The following is a 25,884-nucleotide window of genomic DNA, read 5'->3' as shown; positions in this document are numbered from 1 at the left end:
GGGCCGACCATCACGGGCACTACAGGCTCCCCTGACCACACCCATACTTGGGATCCAGATCGGAGCACTCCGTTCATACCCCAGAGCTCCACTCCAGAGGCCTATGCAATAGTCAGAACGTAGAGACTACGGGACACTCTGTCAGGATCGGGACAGGGATCCAACACGCAAAGTACAAACAGGACAGGGTACGTATACCGGACCTTAGAATGGCCGGACTAACGTACGGAGAGTAAAGAGAATGGTCAGAAACAAGCCGAGGTCGAGGGAACGAGAGGACAGGTGAGCGAGGAACAAGCCGGGTCAAGGATACCAGAGGGAAACAGAGTAAGTCAAACTAGCCGGGTCGGAACCAAAGGAATAACTGAAATCGCCAGAGCACTGTGTGACTAGACAGGCTAGAACCACGACAGGGCAATGAGTGAATGGGAGAAACAGGTTTAAATACCCTGGTTACAGTGAGTATACCCGCCTCCGACGAGTCCTGAGTGGCTTCCAGTCACTTGAGTGACAGATCGGTCCGGACTGACGTCATGACGTCGGGCAGCGTGCGTGATGTCATAAAATGAGACAGTACCCCCCCTCTCAGATACGCCCACCGGGCGGAAGGAACCGGGACGAGACGGAAAGCGTGAGTGAAACGCCCTGCGAAGGCGAGGAGCATGAACATCCTCTTGTGGTACCCAACTTCTCTCCTCAGGACCATATCCCTTCCAGTCGACCAAATATTGTACTCTCCCCCGAGAGATACGAGAATCAAAGATGGAGTTAACCTCATACTCCTCCTGACCCTCCACCTGAACAGAGCGAGGAGGGGCGATCGTGGAGGAGAATCTGTTACAAACTAGGGGTTTCAACAATGAAACGTGAAAGGAGTTAGGGATGCGTAAGGCAGCTGGGAGAGCTAGACGATACGCCACTGGGTTAATTCGAGTCAAGATCCTGTAAGGGCCAATATATCGAGGAGTGAATTTCATGGAAGGAACTTTAAGCCGAATATTCCTAGTGCTTAACCATACTCTATCGCCTGGAACGAAAATCGGAGCCGCCCTTCTATGTTTATCGGCGTGTTTCTTAACCAGCATAGAATTGTGTAGAAGAATTTGTCGAGTCTGATCCCACAACTTCCTCAAATTGGCAACATGTACATCAACCGACGGTACACCTTGGGAAGGAGAAACCGAGGGAAGAATAGATGGATGAAAGCCATAGTTCATGAAGAAGGGGCTCGAATGAGTAGAGTCACAAACGAGATTGTTGTGCGCAAACTCCGCCCAAGGAATCAAACCGACCCAATCGTCCTGGTGTTCGGAAACAAAACAACGTAGATATTGCTCAATCTTTTGGTTAGTACGTTCAGCAGCTCCGTTAGACTGGGGATGATAGGCAGAAGAGAAATTTAATTTAATACCTAGTTGAGAACAAAAGGATCTCCAAAAACGGGAAACAAATTGGGACCCTCTGTCAGATACGATTTGGGAAGGTATCCCATGTAAGCGAAAAATCTCCCTCGCGAATATCTCTGCCAACTCTTGGGAGGATGGAAGTTTAGGCAAGGGAATGAAGTGGGCCATCTTGGTGAATCTGTCAACCACGGTGAGGATAACAGTCTGTTTTTTAGAGATAGGTAGATCGACAATAAAGTCCATGGCCAAACAAGACCATGGTTTCTCTGGTACCTCTAAGGGATGCAGGAATCCACTTGGGAGCGTATGAGGTTGTTTGGTCTTAGTACACACTTCACACGCAGCGATGAAATCTTTAGTATCTTTACGTAAAGCAGACCACCAGAAGTCTTTAGAAATCAAGGCATACGTCTTGCGGATACCAGGATGTCCCGCCATCTTGCTGTTATGGAAACATTGCAACAGCTCCAGTTGAAGAGTAGGAGGAACGAAATGTCGACCCTCAGGAGTCTGTTTAGGTGCTAGATGTTGCAGCTTAATGATCTCGGCCAGTAACGGGGAATGAATCCTGAGATTCGTATTAGCAACAATCTTGCATTTAGGAACTATAGAAGAAAGAATCGGTTCAGATACAGTGAAAGGTTCATATTGTCGAGACAAAGCATCGGCCTTAGAGTTCTTAGAGCCAGGTCTGTAAGTAAGTACATAATTGAAATGAGTCAGGAATAAGGACCAACGAGCTTGCCTAGAGGACAAACGCTTAGCCTCCCCAATATAGGACAAGTTCTTGTGGTCCGTCAAAATAGTAACCGGATGTAAGGTGCCCTCCAATAGATGTCTCCACTCTTTCAAGGCTTTAATGACTGCTAACAATTCCCTGTCTCCGATGTCATACCTGCTCTCAGGCCCAGAAAGTTTCTTGGAAAAAAAACCACAAGGATGTAACAGTTTATCCACCCCCAACCTTTGTGAGAGAACGGCACCTACTCCTGTCTCAGAGGCATCGACCTCAAGTAGGAACGGCAAGGATGTATCAGGATGGACTAATATTGGAGCAGAAGCAAAAAGTTCTTTGAGATTTTTGAAAGCAACGAGAGCTTCAGTAGACCAAGTCTTAGTATCAGCCCCTTGTTTGGTCATATTGGTAATAGGTGCAATAATAGAAGAGTAACCCTTAATGAAGCGCCTATAATAATTGGAGAACCCAATAAACCTCTGGATAGCCTTGAGTCCCTTAGGCAATGGCCAATCTAGAATAGACTGGAGTTTGTCAGGATCCATCTTAAAGCCTTCCCCAGAAATCACGTATCCAAGAAAATCTATCTGGGTCTGGTCAAAGCTGCATTTCTCCAATTTGCAGTATAAGCCGTGTTGTAGAAGTTTGTGTAATACCTTTCTGACTTGTCTATGGTGGGTCTCAATCTCTCTAGAGTGTATGAGAATGTCATCCAGGTATACAATAACACAATCCTGTTGAAATTCCCTAAGAACTTCGTTAATTAGATCCTGGAATACTGCCGGTGCGTTACAAAGGCCAAAAGGCATGACCGTGTACTCATAATGCCCGTAGCGGGTATTAAACGCCGTCTTCCACTCGTGACCTTGTTGAATTCTCACCAAGTTATATGCCCCACTGAGGTCCAACTTGGTGAAAATCTTAGAACCTTTTAGCCGATCAAAGAGCTCGGTAATCAAGGGGATCGGATAGGCATTCCTAATGGTTATTTTATTCAAACCTCGGTAATCAATACATGGTCTGAGTGAGCCATCCTTCTTTTTAACAAAAAAAAATCCAGCCCCGGCGGGAGAAGAGGATCTCCTAATGAATCCCTTGTCTAAATTCTCCTGAATATATTCCTCTAAAACAGAATTCTCTTTAATGGATAGAGGATATACATTACCCCTGGGGGGCATGGTGCCGGGCAAAAGATTAATTTTACAATCAAAGGTCCTGTGTGGGGGTAGTGTATCAGCGTTCTTCTTATCGAACACTGCTTTCAAGTCTATGTACAGAGGAGGTATCTGTCTCCCTGTAGACTGGGTAGAACTATCTGGTGTGTTAATCATAGCCAATGGAGACACCCTGCGCAAACACCTCTCCTGACAACCCTGGCCCCATGAGATTATCTCCCCTAATTCCCAATCGATAATAGGGTTATGTCTCTTTAACCATGGGTAACCCAGGACTATGGGAACAGAAGGAGATGAAATGAGCATAAGTGATAAGTTCTCCTCGTGTAAGATACCAATAGTTAAGTTAATGGGTATAGTCTCACGAGAGATAACAGGCTCAAGTAAAGGTCTACCATCTATGGCCTCAACGGCCAAGGGTGTATCCCTTAACTGGGATGGGATAGTGTGTTTAGTAGCAAAGACTTGATCGATAAAATTCTCAGCAGCTCCGGAATCTATCAAGGCCATGGTCTTTAGCATTCCCTTCTCCCACGTTAAAGAAATTGGTAGCAGAAGCCTGTGATCTTTATAATTATGCGTAGAGGACAAAATAGAAACACCCAAGGCCTGTCCTCTAGAGAAACTTAGGTGCGGGCGTTTCCCGAGCGAGTAGGACAATTCAGACGCAAATGACCTCTGGCTCCACAATACATACATAAACCCTCCCTTCTCCTGTACTGCCTCTCCTCTTCAGAGAGGCGAGCATTGCCTATCTGCATAGGTTCAGGATACAGTGAGGTATTGGAATCAGGACTTTGAAATGTAGGGGCTAATTTAAAGGAAGGTCTGAAGTTCCTCTCTCTAGTATTCTGTCTCTCTCTTAAACGCTCATCAATACGAGAAATGAACGAAATTAAGTCCTCTAAATTCTCAGGAAGCTCCCTAGTAGCAACCTCATCAAGGATAATATCTGATAGCCCGTTCAAAAATACATCTATATAAGCCTGCTCATTCCACTTGACTTCTGCCGCCAGAGACCTGAACTCTAGTGCATAATCCACAAGTGTTCGGTTCTCCTGTCTCAGGCGCAACAGTAATCTGGCTGCATTAACCTTCCTACCAGGAGGGTCAAAAGTTCTTCTAAATGCAGCTACAAAGGCATTATAATTATATACCAATGGGTTATCATTCTCCCATAGTGGGTTGGCCCATCTCAGAGCTTTCTCAATGAGTAGGGTGATAATAAATCCAACTTTCGCCCTATCTGTGGGATAGGAGCGAGGTTGTAGTTCGAAGTGGATACTAATCTGGTTCAAAAAACCACGACACTTCTCCGGTGAACCACCATAACGTACAGGTGGGGTAATACGGGAAGAGGCACCTACAGTGGCTACCTCCAGACCAGAACTTACAGGAGAGATGGAAGTAGTACGGATCTCCTCAGGTGGGTTATTGGCACGAGATAATAGCGCCTGTAGTGCTAGTGCCATCTGGTCCATTCTGTGTTCCATGGCGTCAAACCTGGAATCAGAGGGACCAACCTGACTGTATGTACCTGCAGGATCCATTGGCCCTGTCGTAATGTCAGGATCGGGACAGGGATCCAACACGCAAAGTACAAACAGGACAGGGTACGTATACCGGACCTTAGAATGGCCGGACTAACGTACGGAGAGTAAAGAGAATGGTCAGAAACAAGCCGAGGTCGAGGGAACGAGAGGACAGGTGAGCGAGGAACAAGCCGGGTCAAGGATACCAGAGGGAAACAGAGTAAGTCAAACTAGCCGGGTCGGAACCAAAGGAATAACTGAAATCGCCAGAGCACTGTGTGACTAGACAGGCTAGAACCACGACAGGGCAATGAGTGAATGGGAGAAACAGGTTTAAATACCCTGGTTACAGTGAGTATACCCGCCTCCGACGAGTCCTGAGTGGCTTCCAGTCACTTGAGTGACAGATCGGTCCGGACTGACGTCATGACGTCGGGCAGCGTGCGTGACGTCATAAAATGAGACGGATCCCTCGCGGCCGGCGTGAGAGTGTCTAGGAGAGCCGCGAGGGATGGAGGAAGCCGACCTGCTGGAGGAGTAAACTACTAAGTCTCTACCTCTTTCGGAGGTAGAGGCTTCAGGTACCCTGACACACTCAGAGTATCAACCCAACAGCACTCACCTCATGAACGTTCCCCTGGGTTCACCGGACCTTGGAGAATACACCGCCTGTAGCGGTATACTATACTATATCCCAAATATGTCAGCACAATATTGGACTGTTGTGGGTCTCCCAGCCTTGCTACCCTGCACGAGAACACCATTGTAAATGAAAGTTACAGAATCCTCTGCCATGTGTTTAATGCATTGTTCCACGAATCACTACCAATAATTAGCATTTTATTGACTGTTAGTATATATGTTTACTAGTACAGTTGTGTTATTTTTACCAAGCCGGTACCCTTACATGACACTAGGATAGTAGCCCAGACCTACACGCTTCGCTTGGCCATATGCCAGCTTTGCCTGTTTCCGCAGCGACGCCTGGTTCTCGACCACCATTGAAGTGGGCTGAGCCTGGCGTTGTGCCTAACGTTTACGCTGGGTAGCCAAAAGCATAGGCGGAAAACGTACTACTTCCTTTGCCTACATTATGGCAAAACTCGTTCGTTATGTGTAATAATACTATTTTGGTACCTTATGTTTTAATCACACCCCGAGAGGTGAGATCACTCCGCCCAGCGTTACTACCAGTGGTCTCCCCGCAAGAGCACTATTACAGTTGAGGTATTATATTTTAACTTGCATGTAACTTGCATTTTAGTACTCTCATGTTTTCCTCTATTCCACCAGTACAGTCGGCCCCTCCCAGCTCTGTTCTTTACTTCCACAGTTAGCCATGTTTGACCAGCCTTATAATTTTGGCTGTATATATATTCTTCAGGACGTGCAAATACCCCAATATGATTCCGGCAGTGCCTATTCCACCTCCCTTAGCATGTTCAGCCAGTGCTCAGCACCCCTTAAAGGACCACTCTAGTGCCAGGAAAGCATACTCGTTTTCCTGGCACTAGAGTGCCCTGAGGGTGCCCCCACCCTCAGGGACCCCCTCCCGCCCGGCTCTGGAAAGGGGTAAAAACTTACCTTTTTCCAGCGCTGGGCGGAGAGATCTCCTCCTGCTCTCCTCCTCCGATCCTCCTCTTCTCCTCCCCGTCGGCTGAATGCGCACGCGCGGCAAGAGCTGCGCGCGCATTCAGCCGGTCACATAGGAAAGCATTCACAATGCTTTCCTATGGACGCTGGCGTGCTCTCACTGTGAAAATCACAGTGAGAAGCACGCAAGCGCCTCTAGCGGCTGTCAATGAGACAGCCACTAGAGGACATAGGGGGAAGGCTTAACCCATTCATAAACATAGCAGTTTCTCTGAAACTGCTATGTTTCTGAAAAAATGGGTTAACCCTAGAAGGACCTGGCACCCAGACCACTTCATTAAGCTGAAGCGGTCTGGGTGCCTAGAGTGGTCCTTTAAGCGCATATCTAATATTTCACGAGCAGGAACGTCTGGTAAAGGGAAGCTATCCCATAACATCCATATCGGCAAAAGCATAGAGTAGCGACAGGGCACAACAGCGCCGAAGGGACACGCTTCGATATGCTCCCCATTAAAATAGGGTCGATTCCACCTACTATTACCCTTTCATCTTTCATCGGCCTGCCAGGCATTTAAATGCTGCCAGTAGGGCCGGGCTCTCACATACAGTCTATGTCCCCTATGTCTCTTAATTGCAAGCCACTGAATCCTGCCAGGACCCAGATAGCCCTCCGTACTATCTGACGGGGCTGCAATGCCTTACAGTGGCAAACTAAACACCCACGGCATATTACACTTAAGAGAGTAACCTAGCACTAGCAAACGGGCAGCTTATACATATGGCACCTCAAACTTCGCTCATTCACTTTTCTAAGTTCAATCTCAGCTAGTATAAACTGCCCATTTAGTTCCCTTTCAACGTCCACTAAATAACAATCTACCTGTGAACAAAACAAAGAGTCCCTTATGTTTTTATTTAAACTCAGGACATTAACCTGCCTACTTATCTGTCTCGTAAACAACGGAAAAAGTGACATATTTATGTTTATCTACTGAAACATCTTTACTTGGCTTCCACTCCTAGCTTTCACAGTATTGACTAAAAATATAAAATTGTGCATGCGTTAAGGTTCACCCCATTGTTCTAAATGTTACACATTTGCTTGAGGATTGCCGTCGGGGTACCTCTAGCTTGTATGTTATTCTTGATCTGCACTACAAAAATAAAGAATTAAAAAAAAAAAAAAAAAGGAATTCTGGGATAAAAGATCCCTGGGAAAGATGGTTTGGTTGGATGACAGGATGGCAAAAAGCTTTAATGCATATTGGTATGGCAATACTAATTTCTCTTTTTATCTTTGCTCTTCTCGTTTGTTGTGTCCTCCCTTGTCTGAGGAAATTCCTACAGAAGACTGTAGACCAAGCAACACCAACTTTTGCACATCTGGCAGTTGATGACCAAGATTTTCAAGATCTCAACTCACCCTGTATACCGCGGCAAACTATCCCTTTTATTGATAAAGTGGAAGAGTTCTAGGTAAGGACCAGCTTAGGGACAGCATCCGTCTGTAATGGGTAAAGTCTCCCGTGTGGAGAAGTGGTGGATAAGCCACCGTGGGCCACCCATGGGAGTGAAGCGTTCGAGAGCCATGCTGACGGATGAGTTAGCCTACTAGGGTCAGATTAAGGGACAGAATTGCACTTTGCATTAACACCTAGCTAGCGGCCACGGGGTTTCTGTGCCTTTGGGCTAACACGTCTTCTGGTATTAACAAATAAAGTTTATCTTTTTAGAATCTAACATTTCATAGGGGGGACTGATGTAGAATTATTAAAAACCTGTATTGAACCTGTGTTGAATTTTTGCACTAACTCCATTTTAAACCACATTACCCGACAGATCCTCCATTTTAGACTACATTACATGACAGAATTTCCTAACAGCATTTAGTGTAATGAATAGAGACTGTATTTTCTATAAAGACATGACTAACCCCGGAATTATTGAATCTCCTGTAACATGCAACAAAGTATAGCCAAGGCCATGGGAAGCTGGCCTAATGAAATGTTCTATTCATAAAAAGAACCCTGAACCTGACCACGAGTCTGACATCACTAACTACGCAAAATGACGCCCAAGCCCCCCTTCCCACCGAGTAAGCCTCGTGCTGGGTAAGATGGCGCTTGAGCCATCTGTCCACACCCGTGTCCAGAACAATACCACCTCCCGGTGGGAGGACACCTAGCTAACCACTTAGTTCTTGGGCCAATTAATAATATTGATGGGTGGACATTGACATAGCCACTTAACATTTAATCCAATTAATGATGTTTATTTACTGATATCTTGATATGCAATGATGATGTAATTTTGCTCTTATAAGGGTCTGCGAGCACGCTTTTAATCAGATGCTATTAAATTTTCTCGAAGTTATTTTAACCTGAACTCCGTGTGTCAGTGTGAATTTACTTCTGCGTATACGCAATTTAATCATCTCAGATTTGGACAGGAACAGATAGATATTTAAACATATTTGTTTATTTCTAAATTAATCTACATCATTATGAGCATTATGACTATGTTTTCATGATTTGCGCAATATGTGTGCTATGAAGTAGGTATACAAATAGTAAAAATAACTTGCAAACATTTAAGCATTAGGGGTATATTTGTTTTTTAAGCTGCTGTGCAGTAAAAGATAATGGAGCTATCAGGTTGTCATGTACACGGTAGTAAGCGTGCTACCGTTTTCATTCCATAGCGCTTCTATCAGGAGCAGAACGTAGCTACTTAAACAACGCAGGTATAAGAATTTATAGATATGCTATTGCATGTTTAGGAGTTTCAAAACGTACTTAATAATAAAAAAAAAAAGGAAAAAAGAAGGTAAAAAAGGAAAAATTTGAGTCGCTTCACTGGAGCGGGTGATTTGATGCCCTGTGGGAGAGGACTGTCCAGTGCTCGGCTTCCCACTGCCTAATTAGTGTGTCCGTGGGCGTCCCTCCAGCATGGCTGCGCCGTAGGTTATTTTGGGGTTTGTGTGCGCTCAGTGGGTCAGTTGGCCCCACCTGAGACCCCCCAGCTTCTCCTGTCACGGCAGGTCCCCCTCCTTCCCCCCCAAGGCTTGCGTCCGTGCCTGCGGTAAGCTCCACCGCTCTGTGGGCACTCAGAGGCCACAGTTGTCTAGCTTCTCCCCCCCCCCCTAGGATCAGCCAGGGCTCCGGCCTCCTGCACCTCCCCAGCTCCAGCAGAGCCCCCCTGGAGCTCCAGCCCCAACTTGCCTCTCCTGCCTCCGGTCTCATACATGGCGCCGGTGTGCGTCCCCCCCGGCCACCGGTCCGCCGTGGGGCCCGCGCCCTCTAGCGCCACAGGGCTCACAGAAGTGGGGGCTTATTCTCCGGACCACCCCCGAATCCAGAGGTCAGAGCCGGCTCCATGCCGACCGGTCCGCCGCCTTTGGAGTTCAGTCGCAGGATCCTCCGCTCTAGGGGCTGGGATTTCTCAGCCTGGGCCTCCGCCACGTGCGCGCAGGTTACCCCTCGCTGTATTGATGTAGAGCGTTCGTCGGCCATTTTAGCTCAACGTGGGCATACCTTGTGTGTCTGGCATGTCCCCATCTCCAGTATCTGAAGCTTTGACTCTTGGGCCGGGATCACCTCCCCGGCCGGGCGGGGGGGGGGAACGGGACCGGGCCGTTTCACTTTCTCCTACTACTCCTCCTCCTGTTGCCTGCTTGTGTAGCGTGCCTCAGGCTTCTAGGGTTTGCCGTGCGCAGATGGCGTTGCCTGTCGGGTCGGTATCACGCCTCTGTGCTCCCGGGTGTCTCACCTCTTGATTGCTCGTTGTTCCGTGAGTATGGTGGTAGGTTTTGTGCCCTTTTTCGGGCGTTTTGTGTCGCTTGGTGCCGGAGCCGGCAAGGATGGCTGCCGCTCGGCTCGGCGGCCCGGCTCCGCCCCTCTTTGGTTATTTTTGCATAAAAGTTGCCAAATGTTTGCATTTCCAATTTGCAACAAATTGAAGCATGGCATCAAATACCTGGGCTTTTGTGAATAAATGTGTTAGGTTTTATTCACTAAGCATCAAATCTTGGCAATTTTTTATTCAAACTACATAAACTGAGTAAACTAACCGAGATTTAAACTAAAAGCTAATGTGAATATGTTTTTATCTTCTCCAAATTTACTATCTTATCCTCCGTTTTGCAACTTGGATTTAATTCACTAATTTACCGTGTAAAGCGAATAACCCTGTCTAAGATTAATTTAGAAATTGAACTGTCATTGAACTAATCCATCACTCCCACAACAAACATGGCGCTGTGGCTATCACGAGTTCACTGCGCAGGCGTCAAAGATAACTTTCAAAGCCTTCTACATTCTAACGGTCGTTGTATCCTTCCGCTCACCCTTCAAATTATTTCAAGAACCAGATGTGTTATACTTACAATTATATGCCGATTCCACACATTTTACCCATATAACAGCAATGTCCGTCTACTGTAATGGTTATTGCGGCCACGAAGGCCGCAGCGGATGCTGTAGACTGGGACTATTTTATGCCTCGCGGACTGATATTCCAAGTGGGCGGACAGTTTGAATTTGAATCTTGGGAGACGAGGTGAGACATTGCTGTCTGCTGGGTGTCTTTGATTTAGCTTGTATTGACCGCTATTAATATATTATCCGTGTAACTGTATGAATACACGTAGGGACAACTGCATTATACATAGAACTAGATAAAACAGAAACATGGGGGGGTTCTATGTTTTCCTGCATAATATACAATGCTGTCTGCTGTGTGTGTGTGTCACTATATAGCTGTGTGTATATATATCACGATTTGCACCTCCATTTGCTGTTGAATGTATAATACACATTACCCTGTGTTTATGCTGCATGCTGGGTAGCAGTGAGTACATTGGTGACATGGGTCAGGTTGTATTAAAAGTCTTTGTTTTCAAAGTACGGTTGCCCTGGCTCGAGTTAATGTAAATGTGACTGACGAAATAGTTTTGTTTTTTTAAAATCCCAATTACAGGCTTGTTTGAAAACAGAAGGAGTTATATACTGAGAGGGAGTTATGGATTATTGGTGAGGGGATTGTATTTTGCAGGCAATCTCAAAGTTTTATTAATCCCTTATTAACAATGAATTTGAATGAGTGGGGTGCAAATCCACCAGAATCCCTCCCACCCTCTTTGTTCTAGAAAGTAGCAAGTACGTTTATATCTCAGTATGCTTAAATAGCACATATTAAAGGGACGCTCTAAACACCATAATCACTACAGCTCAGTTAAGTAACGTTTAGCGAACACACCCTCAGCCTTGGGTTACTGTTCAGGTTGGAAATTTACATTGACAATGTGGAAGTCCGATTGCTAATTGCACGTTAGTAAATGGCGTGGTCTCTTGGCTTCATAAATGCCCTCTTTTTTTTATTATTATAATAAATGGTTACATTCTTAGATGGATACTATAGGTACTCAGACCACTTGATGTCAGTAGTCTGGGTGCAGTGCCTCTTGTGTTTTGTAAATGTGGCAGAGCAGACTTTGGGTTAAACTGTTCATCAATTTAACCTCTAATGGGAAGGTAATACAGCTCATTGAGAAAGGGGGAAGGCCCGCATGCTCTAGCTTGGCATACCTACTGCATTCGTTAGCTCTTTTTGGAGCCAGCGAAAGTGGTAGAAAACCTCCCTGGCTGTCTGGGCAACAGGAAAGCGTTTATTCTCCCAAATACTGAAATTGGCATTTTTATAAACGGTCATAAAAATGACAGGCTCTGGACAGATAAAGCACTTTACTCCAAGCAATAAATCCCTAAAAACATACATTTTAATTCCCATGTTTCGCTTGTGTGCAGTCCCTAATCAAGCTGATGAAGTGTACGTACAGCGTGAGCATACACCAGCTGCTCACACCGTTCAAGTCAGTCTCCTTGAGACAGTTAAAGGACCACTCTAGGCACCCAGACCACTTCAGCTTAATGAAGTGGTCTGGGTGCCAGGTCCTTCTAGGGTTAACCCATTTTTTCAGAAACATAGCAGTTTCAGAGAAACTGCTATAAACATAGCAGTTTCAGAGAAACTGCTATAAACATAGCAGTTTCAGAGAAACTGCTATAAACATAGCAGTTTCAGAGAAACTGCTATGTTTGTGAATGGGTTAAGCCTTCCCCTATTTCCTCTAGTGGCTGTCTCACTGACAGCCGCTAGAGGCGCTTGCGTGAAAATCACAGTGAGAGCACGCAAGCGTCCATAGGAAAGCATTATGAATGCTTTCCTATGTGACCGGCTGAATGCGCGCGCAGCTCTTGCCGCGCGTGCGCATTCAGCCGACTTGGGAGGATCGGAGGAGGAGATCTCGCCGCCCACCGCTGGAAAAAGGTAAGTTTTTACCCCTTTCCCCTTTCCAGAGCCGGGCGGGAGGGGGACCCTGAGGGTGGGTGCACCTCAGGGCACTCTAGTGCCAGGAAAACGAGTATGTTTTCCTGGCACTAGAGTGGTCCTTTAATGCTTGGCTCCAGCAACTTAAAGCGGCACTGTCATGCCGAACCTACCTTTCCCTAATCAGTTCCTATTATCTCCCTCTTTGGGGATCTGTTCTTTTTCTGATCTGATCTACTTTTCTTTAAAACCTAAAACAAAGTAGGGACTACTTTTGTCTTATGTATTTTTTCTACGCTTGACCAGCTCTGACCCACTTCTTGTGGGTCAAATACATTTTATCTCAATAACTCCGTATCAAGAGAATATATAAACAAAATACCACTAGGTGCTATTACTCACAGGTACTCCCTCAAGTACCCAACAATTATTAAATATATCAAATCGAGAATGCACACTAGAATCACTAGCAAATACCGTATTTATCGGCGTATAACACGCACCTCATTTTAAGAAGGAAATTCCAGGAAATTTCCCCCCCTCTCATAGTATTTTCTCCCCCCCTTTCCATAGTATTCTCCCCCCCCCCCTTTCCATAGTATTCTCCCCCCCCCTTTCCATAGTATTCTCCACCCCCTCCCATAGTGTTCTCCACCCCCTCCCATAGTGTTCTCCACCCCCTCCCATAGTGTTCTCCACCCCCTCCCATAGTGTTCTCCACCCCCTCCCATAGTGTTCTCCACCCCCTCCCATAGTGTTCTCCACCCCCTCCCATAGTGTTCTCCACCCCCTCCCATAGTGTTCTCCACCCCCTCCCATAGTGTTCTCCACCCCCTCCCATAGTGTTCTCCACCCCCTCCCATAGTGTTCTCCACCCCCTCCCATAGTGTTCTCCACCCCCTCCCATAGTGTTCTCCACCCCCTCCCATAGTGTTCTCCACCCCCTCCCATAGTGTTCTCCACCCCCTCCCATAGTGTTCTCCACCCCCTCCCATAGTGTTCTCCACCCCCTCCCATAGTGTTCTCCACCCCCTCCCATAGTGTTCTCCACCCCCTCCCATAGTGTTCTCCACCCCCTCCCATAGTGTTCTCCACCCCCTCCCATAGTGTTCTCCACCCCCTCCCATAGTGTTCTCCACCCCCTCCCATAGTGTTCTCCACCCCCTCCCATAGTGTTCTCCACCCCCTCCCATAGTGTTCTCCACCCCCTCCCATAGTGTTCTCCACCCCCTCCCATAGTGTTCTCCACCCCCTCCCATAGTGTTCTCCACCCCCTCCCATAGTGTTCTCCACCCCCTCCCATAGTGTTCTCCACCCCCTCCCATAGTGTTCTCCACCCCCTCCCATAGTGTTCTCCACCCCCTCCCATAGTGTTCTCCACCCCCTCCCATAGTGTTCTCCACCCCCTCCCATAGTGTTCTCCACCCCCTCCCATAGTGTTCTCCACCCCCTCCCATAGTGTTCTCCACCCCCTCCCATAGTGTTCTCCACCCCCTCCCATAGTGTTCTCCACCCCCTCCCATAGTGTTCTCCACCCCCTCCCATAGTGTTCTCCACCCCCTCCCATAGTGTTCTCCACCCCCTCCCATAGTGTTCTCCACCCCCTCCCATAGTGTTCTCCACCCCCTCCCATAGTGTTCTCCACCCCCTCCCATAGTGTTCTCCACCCCCTCCCATAGTGTTCTCCACCCCCTCCCATAGTGTTCTCCACCCCCTCCCATAGTGTTCTCCACCCCCTCCCATAGTGTTCTCCACCCCCTCCCATAGTGTTCTCCACCCCCTCCCATAGTGTTCTCCACCCCCTCCCATAGTGTTCTCCACCCCCTCCCATAGTGTTCTCCACCCCCTCCCATAGTGTTCTCCACCCCCTCCCATAGTGTTCTCCACCCCCTCCCATAGTGTTCTCCACCCCCTCCCATAGTGTTCTCCACCCCCTCCCATAGTGTTCTCCACCCCCTCCCATAGTGTTCTCCACCCCCTCCCATAGTGTTCTCCACCCCCTCCCATAGTGTTCTCCACCCCCTCCCATAGTGTTCTCCACCCCCTCCCATAGTGTTCTCCACCCCCTCCCATAGTGTTCTCCACCCCCTCCCATAGTGTTCTCCACCCCCTCCCATAGTGTTCTCCACCCCCTCCCATAGTGTTCTCCACCCCCTCCCATAGTGTTCTCCACCCCCTCCCATAGTGTTCTCCACCCCCTCCCATAGTGTTCTCCACCCCCTCCCATAGTGTTCTCCACCCCCTCCCATAGTGTTCTCCACCCCCTCCCATAGTGTTCTCCACCCCCTCCCATAGTGTTCTCCACCCCCTCCCATAGTGTTCTCCACCCCCTCCCATAGTGTTCTCCACCCCCTCCCATAGTGTTCTCCACCCCCTCCCATAGTGTTCTCCACCCCCTCCCATAGTGTTCTCCACCCCCTCCCCTTAGTGTTCTCCCCCCCCCTTCCCTTAGTGTTCTCCCCCCCCCTTCCCATAGTATTCTCCCCCCCCCTTCCCATAGTATTCTCCCCCCCCTTCCCATAGTATTCTCCCCCCCCTTCCCATAGTATTCTCCCCCCCCTTCCCATAGTATTCTCCCCCCCCCCTCCCCATAGTATTCTCCCCCCCTCCCCATAGTGTCCCCCCTCCCCTTGTCCCATAATTACTTACCTGTCTTGAAGCGTGGGCCGGCTTCACAGCGCGCACCGCGGTACAGAAACTTCAATTTCAGGTTCCGGTTTCCGGCGGGACTGAAAGGAAGTGTGCACAAGTGTGCACACTTCCTTTCAGTCCAACCGGAACCTGAAATTGAAGTTCCAGTACCGCGGTGCGCGCTGAACACCGGCCCACGCTTCAAGACAGGTAAGTAAATATGGGATATCGGCGTATAACATGCACCCATCATTTTCCCCCTATTTTCAGGGAGAAAAAGTGCGTGTTATACGCCGATAAATACGGTACTTTAATAAACCAATAATTGGTGCATAAAGCAAAATTACAAAGTGACTACAATATAAAGGCATAACAAAACAAACAGTAATAATTACCACAATCCTCACAAGCCTGTTATGGCAGAAACACGAGCCCCCAATACCCCCAACATTTCGGCACCTACTGGCTTTCTTTTTCAAGGATGTTTGTATCATAACTTGCCAAAATACTTATATAACCCCCATACAGCTGATGGCCATCAGTAATCCAACCGGTACAAAACCGGAAGTGACATAATCACTTCCGTTATCTGTCCAAAACATATCCATAAACATCTACATCATTACATGCACCATTCAATAAAAAACTGTAGTACTAATACTCTTATCCTCCAGGCACACTAGAGCCGGGGTAAAGCGCATAGATTATAATGCATAAATCCATGAGTAAACTCGCACATGCGCGATGGCTAGTGGCCATATGAAACACCATTAAAGTTACTGAAAAAATGCCCATAGTAGATACAGAAAAGTCTGTCGCGCATGCGCCGTTACAAACGGTGACAACCAGAATACTGCGCGCGCGTTATTCTTGGCAAGCACTGTTAATATATATCAGTATTGTTAAATATAGGTCCATCACCATATGATGCACAGCAATGTCATATAATCCTTAAAGATTCACCCATCCATAAATAATAGTAATAGAGGGGAAATGGAAAAGAAGTAAGTTAAAATAGACAAAAAAAAAAAGAAAAATGGCATGGTCCTAATCAAGTATTTAAAGCACTATAATAACACAATACAAATAATTAAATACCATCACCAAATAACAAAGTAAAATTAGTAACACCAAGGTGAAGTGCAAGTTTATTTAATAATCATAAAATAACATTGTGTGGTTATAATGGCTGAAAAACAAGTATCCACATAGACATTATATATTCCATATCCATAGTATTAAAGATATATGCATTACATCTAGAGATATATAGTATATACCTAAATATGCTATATTAAAGTTATACATACTAGATCTACAAAGAAAATACAATTAACAAGTGTCAAAAAAATTTAATCAATAATATGATACCAGTATACTCAATATCTCCATTGTAACTTCCATCATAGTAAAAACAGGGTCTTTTGAATATACCAAATATAACTAACTATATTTCTTAGAGCTACAAATTATACCCCATTATATAAATATGTTCCTAACCTCTACAATGTACAGTGTCAAAACAAACAAAGAGACTAAAATAACATCTTTTAACCAGCACACAAAATGGCTGTATAGTGTACTCCTATCTGGATGCTCCACACATTATCGGCCCCAAAAGCTTCGTTGAGTAGATCGTAGGAAACTTGAACTCCCAAATATTGCATCCAAAGGATCCTACACGATTCCTATATAACTTCCTCAGGTGCAATAGATGTCCGTACGTCCAGACAAATAGAAATTTTCCCACAATACTCACCCTTTCCACCGTAATCTTGCAATGCCTGCTTTCACTATTCCCGAACGTCCTGTCATATAGACAGGACGCCGGCGAAACAACTGAATTTCCTACAGTTTGTTCATTCATGTTAGGACGACATTCGGTACATTTAGTTTGGCGGGTGGGGGTCCTACAAGATAATGGTGGGGGGGGGGGCATTATCTTGTAGGACCCCCACCCGCCGAACTAAATGTAGCCCCCCTATTGTCATTTAGGGCCGCCACCCGGCGCTCGCGGGTATTATATTTTTGGTGACTATATTGTCCCTTTAATCAAATGATGTTAGTAGAACAGACTATGGTGTTGTCATATTGTTTCTTATAAAAGTGAAGAACTTTACAAATAATATAATGTGGTTTTGCACATTTTATTTAATGTTTGACTGATTTTGTTTCTTTCTTGGTGGTAGGTGAGCAAGGGATGTCCTCTAGAAAAATCTTGCAGGAGATTTCAATCTCCTCTCTTGAGAGCCAGCATGAATTAGGTCCTAATTTGACAGACGAGAAAGCGAACATGTCCCTTTCACATAGTAGCCGGAGGAATGTATGTATGGCCAGGGAGGATTTCAAGGAAAATCTAATTCCAGCTGATTATGGAAACATATCTGACGAGAAGAGTATGTGCAAGCTGATTGGGAGGGAACCAGAGGAAAATGCCAGAGATGTTTCTGATCAGGTTGCTGGACTAAATGATCCAGCAATATCAAATCTTCAAGAGAAGTGGAACTCTTCTGCTACCTCTATGCAGCACACCGATGACAAGGCTTTACATACAAGTGCCAGAGAGGTTAACTTTACTACACCTAAAAGAGGAGCAGAGGAATGTGATATCCCAGAGGAAGCAAGCCATACTCCTGTCGACTTTACCAACGTCACTGTAGATGATTTTGGCATATCTCCTGAGTGTTTTACCAATAAGTGTGCTGGTAAGTTATATTCATTTCCAATTTATACTAGTAAGATGGGCAACTTCAGTTTAAGTCAGTTATTCCCTATACTGCAATTGTGGAGGATTTAAAAGTGAATCACACATTTTAGGCTAAAATATAAGTTGGACGCATTTTTCATTTTGGCTTAAAATTTTAAACTTCTTGGTCCATACTTTTCCAGACTTCAAACAGTTGGACTTCATGGACTTCAAACAGTTTAAAGAGGTACTCTAAAAATTATAAAAGGCTACTGAAATCTTTTCTGGGGTACAGCAAAATGAGGTATGATGCACTTAAATTTACTGATACTGACATCTTGCTATGATGCCTCATATTCAAGAATGGTGCAGTAGTTCCTTTAGTGAAGCCCTGCATAATTGTAATCACAGCATTATTTACCGTGTGAGGTTTTTTTTTTGGTTATTTTTATGTTGAATTACATTTTAATTGGAGAATATAATGCATGTTGTCCGTTTTTTGTTGCATTTTCTCATTTAGGGAAATCCCCTAAATCATTGCTAAAATATAGACGCAGATCTACCATTGGTGTCCGTGGCTCACCAGAGATGAACTTCCTGATACGTCAAATTGCTAAGCAGAGAAGCAAGATGAGCAGAGAGCCTGTTTCTTTGGTAAATAGAAATTCATAAAATTCATCAACAATCCTAAGGAATCAGTAGTACAAAGCAACCAATACAGGAACTCCAATTTTATAAAATGTATATGTATTTTACACCAGATCCAGCGCACTCACTCATTCACTAGCAACTTCAAAGCTCACAGATTTTACATATTTATTTTTAAACACCCAATCTAGGCAAAAATAATGGGGGTTAAGTTACAGCATATGATTATAAGATATGCATAAGCCTGCCACAACATCAATGTAGCCCATTTTAGACAGGTCCTACTCTATCAATCTAATGTCCGCTCTTATGAGATTAACCATTTACTTGGGGGGAAATAATTCCATCTGGGGCTCTCTGCAGTACAAAGTTAAAGGAACACTATAGGGTCAGGAACACAAACGTATATTTCTGATCCTATAGTGTTTAACCCACCATTTAAGTGGCCCCCTTGGTGACATCATCAGAATTGCCCATTTTTAGCCAATCCAATGCATCCCCATGCATTCTGAAAAGGCAGTGTTTGCATGAAAATGCCTGCATATAATGATTATACTCACCAGAACAACTACCTTATATACTCTAGTATAAGACGAGTTTTTCAGCACATTTTTAGTGCTGAAAACCCCCCACTCGTCTTATACTCGAGTGAGTGTCTGTATTATGGCAACTTACATTGCCATAATACAGACAAGGGGCTGTTGGGGCATGGCAGAGAGCTCTTACTGACCTTTCCTGCAGCTCCTGTCAGCTCCCTTCTCTCTCCTCCGGTCCGGTCAGCTCCTTTTGCAAGTCTCGCGAGAGCCGCGGGATCAGAGCTCCGCGTGGCACTCACACCGCGAGACTTGCAGAGGGAGCTGAATTGCCAATGCCACTGGAACACCAGGGAATGAGAGCCCCCCTCCCTGGCCAGCTAACAAGCGGGGGGTGGACGAAAAAATATAAATACAAATTTAAATTAAAAAAAAAAAATATATATATATATATATATATATATATATATATATATATATATATATATATATATATATAATGTAATATTAAAATAATAATATTAAAATGATGATAATGTTATGGACAAAAAAATAATAAAAATGCCCACCCCCCACCAAGGCTTTACATCACATACACAAACACACTCTGCATTCATACACACACACACACACACACACACAGCATTCATTCATACACACACACACACACACACACACACTGCATTCATACACTGCATTCATACACACACACACACACACACTGCATTCATACACACACACTGCAAATAAATATTCAATTAATATAATTTTTTTAGGATCTAATTTTATTTAGAAATTTACCAGTAGCTGCTGCATTTCCCACCCTAGTCTTATACTCGAGTCAATAAGTTTTCCCAGTTTTTTGGGGTAAAATTAGGGGTCTCGACTTATATTCGGGTCGACTTATACTCAAGTATATACGGTACATTAAGCTGCAGTTGTTCTGGTGACTATAGTGTCCCTTTAAATAGGGCCCTGGAATGAGGCACCTTTGACAGGGAGCAGTGAAAAACCAAGGTGTTGGCCTAGACTCCCAAATATCCAACCAGAATTTGCTTTATAAAATATAAGAATTGACATTCCGATTGCTATCAGACCATTTTCACCAAATCCAGTGAATTAGCTGTGTATGCCTATAGTATTCACCTCTATTTATTTACGCAGCCTAATCTGTTTACATCTCCACGGAATTCTGTCCTGAAAAGCAAGATGTCTGCATTTCGAAATGCGTTCCAGGCAGTTGAAGAGAATGAAGGAAATGTTCCTTTTCCAGGATTTTCAGATGAGATAGATACTTGTCATAAAAACGGTGAGAAAATGCCAATCATCGATACAGATGTGCTGCTCAATAGTTTAGTACAAGAAAGGGGTGCATTTAATTAGGTTCACTGGAGGTTTGATTGTTGTGTGTATTTGTCGCATTGAACTAGTATTTGGAATGCAGTTTTGTTAATGAACATCATTTTGAAGAAACTATAATGACTCTAAGCTCAGGTTTTTTGGGGTTTTTTTTTTACTCTTATTCCTCATGTCTATAATGACATTCAATTAAATGCATAACTGGCAATTCATAATATTTAATGTTTGTGATATTTCATTTAAAAGTGTGTTTTTATCATGAGACTTACTGACCTTTTACATTTTCCTAACCATAACACTTCTATAAACATGTAGGCCACCACCATTTTATTTATTTATTTTTATTGCACATGTTTTATTACTCTGGGTATGCGGGTTTATCATAGCCCACCATATACATATTCTATGTGTAATTTTTGCAGAGTCTGAGCAACCGGAGAGCTTTGAGCCACCTGAGAAAAGAAAGAAGAGCTTTCATAATGCAGGTTTATTGATAAGCAGAGATCCACCTGCTCAGACAGAGAAATATGCAGAGGTAGGCTTTTTTTTAATGCTTTAGTTGCTAAAGATGGTTCATAGATTATTACAAAAATAAGATGGTACATTCAATTAATCAGTGAAGAATCAACCCCTCCAACCCCCTGCTTTTTCCACATTAACCTGGGACGTATACTTAAAGGGACACTATAGTCACCTGAACAACTTTAGCTTAATGAAGCAGTTTTGGTATATAGAACATGCCCTGCAGCCTCACTGCTCAATCCTCTGCCATTTAGGAGTTAAATCTCTTTGTTTATGAACCCTAGTCACACCTCCCTGCATGTGACTTGCACAGCCTTCCATAAACACTTCCTGTAAAGACAGCCCTATTTAGGCTTTCTTTATTGCAAGTTCTGTTTAATTAAGATTTTCTTATCCCCTGCTATGTTAATAGCTTGCTAGACCCTGCAAGAGCCTCCTGTATGTGATTAAAGTTCAATTTGGAGATTGAGATACAATTATTTAAGGTAAATTACATCTGTTTGAAAGTGAAACCAGTTTTTTTTTTTCATGCAGGCTCTGTCAATCATAGCCAGGGGAGGTGTGGCTAGGGCTGCATAAACAGAAACAAAGTGATTTAACTCCTAAATGACAGTGAAATTTCAGGGGAATGATCTATACACTAATACTGCTTTATTTAGCTAAAGTAATTTAGGTGACTATAATGTTCCTTTAAAGTAAGTAAAAAAAAAAAAAAGGTAATGCAGTAAGAAGGGGGGGAGCTGTGCTAGGTTCTTGTAGAGCAATATTACTAACTGCATGAGACATACTGCGTATGGTATTATACTATAACATCTACAACAGACTACTCTACATTGTGAAGCAGTTTATCTGGATTTGACTGAGATCTAGACTGCAAGTATGGTTGTGCAGTTTGCGCAAATGTACACATCCTTAATTCTGAATGTTCATTCATTCTATGCATTCAATGCCACTTTGCAAAAAATTAGGGAATGCATATACATTAGGCAAGCATTTCTGAATGTGGCTGACCTATAATAAATTGCCCTAAATGAAACTGGAAAAAAATATGGAATGTTTATAACTTCAGAATGTGTCTTTAGTATGTATTTTGCATGCAAGAAAGTGGAATAGGATAGTATTTGAATAGGAAGCCAACATATTGTAAATACATAGGCTGTTTTATATGTGCTACTGTACTTTTTATGACATATTGTTTCCCACAGACAGGAATCATTATCGTGACTATGTTTTCTTTTTTTAGGAGCGCGTCACCATAACATCATATGAAGAGATCCCAGAGTCTGACTATTCTGTGGTTTCTAAACTATCCCCTAACTACTCTGAGGCATCAGGTTAGCAGTAATGATTAAAAATGTATTACAGTGTTACATATTCATCAGCTTTGTACCATTGGTAAACAAAGCATACAGGTATCTGGTGACAAGTTATACTCCAGATATTTTTACTACATCTCCCATAATGCTCTTACAGTTATTCATTCAAAACACCTCACAATATCTGAGGTTTGAAGGTTGTTTACCTATGCACTATATAACCATTTCCTAATTGAATTGGTTATAGTGTTTGGAGTCTGGCTAAGGCAGCATCAATTCCATGTATTAAAAAAATCTGTCATCAGCACGCACTGCACGGTTAAATCTTCCAATCAAAGGCTTCTCTATGTGAAGGTGTGCCATGTAGTGTGTATATGTATGTGGTATGTTTATTTTCTAGTTAAAAATATTGGTGCTTTCAGGGTAAAAAAAATAATTATATCCCGTAAGCATACTCACATGCAGGCACAGACAGTCTCACTGACATAAGATCAATGATACACAGGCTCATAGTTAGACACTCATTGACACAAGCTCACTTATACCCACAAATAGGCTCAATGACACACAGACAAGCTTGCTGGTGCACACACACACAAGCTACTACAGACAAACTCACGTTTACATGCTCACTAGGGACAAGCTCACAGTCACACTTTCTCACTCTCACACACACAAGCTCACTACAGACCTGCTCACTGTCTCACACCCATGCTCACTACACTTAATGAAAGTGTTGAAGTTTATTGAAGGCAACACTTTTATGAATAGGGACAGCCACTTAACCCCTAAAGCACTTTAGAGGTCTGCTGTGTCTTTTTAATCAAAGACTGACAGATGTAGACAAACCATTTGTTTTAGGTTGCTGCCTAAAAATGTTACCCTAGATATTTAAACAAACACTCCAAGAACAGTACCCAGTAGAGCCTGTAATAGTGGTTTTGGTGCCAGAAGTGCATTTGCACTGTTACAGCATAATCTTTCAAACCATTCTAACATGCCCTACCAGGTGCCTACACTGCTTTTGGTCTTGTCAAACAGGTCAAAACCATATACAGATATAGGTGTTTGTATTAGCAGAATCTATATTCTTTGTATATTTCTGAAAATCATATTCTATTTTTACAATTGCAGAACTGCAGTGTGACTCTTTGCCCGTCCTTGACAAAGGTCCTTCCAAACGAGCTTCTCCAAAACTCTCCAAGAAGAAAGTTATGTTTACAGATCTGCTTAGTCCCGAATCACAGCCACTACCAAAGTCACTTCTAGAAAAAGATCCTGTTGTCACCAATGCCTGCTCCAACCCAATTCTCCGACCAGTACTGAAAAGGACCCCAATGAAACCTTTTATTTCCACAGAGGTGAGAGACGAATGTTAAGTAATAGGTGAAAATTGTTTATCAATGGTTGGTGTGAATATTTATAACATTTTACTGCAGAAGTGCCTGTAACCAAATATATATTCATGTCATGTACAACATTTTGCATACATTTAGTAAGTTTCTGGCAGAAAAGACTGTTGTGATTTTTCATCAAAATTGACATGTGCAAATGTACTTTAATCTCCAATCCTTAGGCAATACTCAAGGACAGTCTAATGAACACATTTAGAAAATCACAAAAAAAATCTACTTAAAAACCTTATCAGTATTTTATACTTTAATATGCTATGGGAAGTGAATTATTAAAAGGCTGACCATGCCACTGAGATATGGTGTGAAAGACAATTATTTTGAAAGGTGAGGTAGGAAATGTGAATTAAGGATAGAGCGGCCCTGACCAGCTAGTATTTGGCAAAAGGGAGTTAAAACTTAACTTACAATGGATAAAAGATAATAAATAGAGACTCTCCTTTAACCCCTTAAGGACCAAACTTCTGGAATAAAAGGGAATCATGACATGTCACACATGTCATGTGTCCTTAAGGGGTTAAGACACACTATATACATTGGACAAAATAATGAAAAAAGTGGAATAGAGTATATGTACAATATTAATCTGAACACGTATATACAAGGCAGAGTGTTAACCATTTTTTTTCATGCTGGCTATGTGAATCAGAGGAGGAGTTGTGGCTTGGGCTGCATAAACAAATTGAGTAGTGAGAGTGCAGGAGCGTGATCTATACTCCAAAACTGCATCATTAAAGGAACCTTGTATTTGTTACACTATAGTTGTAAAAGTGCTGTTTAGGTTGCTGACCCCTCTTGCCTGCCTTTAAGTAGGAAGTTTACTCACCCTATGCATACATTTTAGTAGCTCGAAGTCCAGAGCTTAGAATAAAAATGATATGATCCTGTGAGTCCTAAGAAGACCCAGTCTTTGTTTTCCTAAATGCATTCTGGTTTGGGGGCCAGTGGTAGGATGGCTTAGAAGAAACTTTTGTTTATATATGTAATTATTTTGACCACATTTGTGTGTTGATTTTTTTTTTTTTCTCCTTCATACAATGTGTGAGGATACCTGTGTTTATACGCACATATGTATTCCCCTGCAGCCTGGAAGGAACACTGTTTATGTGTATCAGACAGGATGGATTGGATTGTTAAAATGCTTGGGTATTTTTAAAACCTTGGATCTTCATTTAAAACTAAATCTATGGAGGACTGTATACTCCATCATGTGATTTTAATTGTTATTGCATCTGTCTCACAATATGTTGGGGATAAACTGACACGTGAGATGCACACTGTTCATTGTGCTTAGTTTTGTGATAAACACTTAATTTTAAAAAAAAAAATCTAATTTATTTAATTATAAAGTGTAAGCATACATAGGCCTCTATTTTTAGTAATGTTGAATAAGCTTTTCTAATGACTTAATACTTTTGGATAAACTTACAATTACTTAATATTACACAATTCAAATATTTTTTACATTTTAGTATTTTGAAAAAATTAGAAGCTTATTCAACAAAATGAAATTGAGGCCATATTTGGATTGTTGTCTCTTTTCCTTATCTTCTTGCTTACATCGATACTTGTTTACATTAGTTTGAATCTGAGTACTTGGTATGTGATTTGAATTTATTTTTTTCCCCTTCTCGTGTGTGTGTGTGCATGTGCGCATTTGGGTTTGTTTCCTTTTAGTGGTTTAGATAATTGCCTTAAATGAAAACTATAGTGTTAGGAATGCAAATATGTATTTCTGTAGCGTTTTAGTTACACCCTCAGAGTGCAATAAAAGGTAGACTATACTTCTCCCACGCGGCCAGTCACGTCTCCGTGGTTGAGATCGAGAAAGCATTGGGAGGCTGGTGTGCGTGCGAGGTAAAACGCCACACTGCACAAATCAGTGTCTATGAGACCATCTGATTTGAAATGGCCAATTTTTACGTGGCTATCTTTGCGGTTGCGCAGTGGTCAGTGATATATAAACAGTGCAGTGTAAAACCTTGCCATTGCTGCAGAATGGCAATGT

At 43.5% G+C, this 25,884-nt stretch overlaps 1 protein-coding gene across 1 annotated transcript in view; it reads left to right on the top strand.

The window, feature by feature from the left end:
- Nucleotides 1–25,884, top strand: part of CDCA2 (cell division cycle associated 2) — a 78,618-nt gene that overhangs the window by 38,467 nt on the left and 14,267 nt on the right. Inside the window, exons 2-7 of the mRNA XM_063446266.1 lie at nt 17,590–18,105; nt 18,607–18,740; nt 20,432–20,576; nt 21,049–21,161; nt 22,392–22,482; nt 23,599–23,825. Of these exons, the coding sequence (XP_063302336.1) occupies nt 17,601–18,105; nt 18,607–18,740; nt 20,432–20,576; nt 21,049–21,161; nt 22,392–22,482; nt 23,599–23,825 (1,215 nt within the window). The 5' untranslated portion in view covers nt 17,590–17,600. The remainder of the gene's footprint in view (nt 1–17,589; nt 18,106–18,606; nt 18,741–20,431; nt 20,577–21,048; nt 21,162–22,391; nt 22,483–23,598; nt 23,826–25,884) is intronic.

This window comes from Pelobates fuscus, chromosome 3 (assembly GCF_036172605.1).
Source record: "Pelobates fuscus isolate aPelFus1 chromosome 3, aPelFus1.pri, whole genome shotgun sequence".
In the NCBI taxonomy this organism is placed as follows: Eukaryota; Metazoa; Chordata; class Amphibia; order Anura; family Pelobatidae; genus Pelobates; species Pelobates fuscus.
The sequence above is the reverse complement of the archived record's forward strand: the minus strand, read 5'-3'. Positions and strand labels throughout refer to the sequence as shown.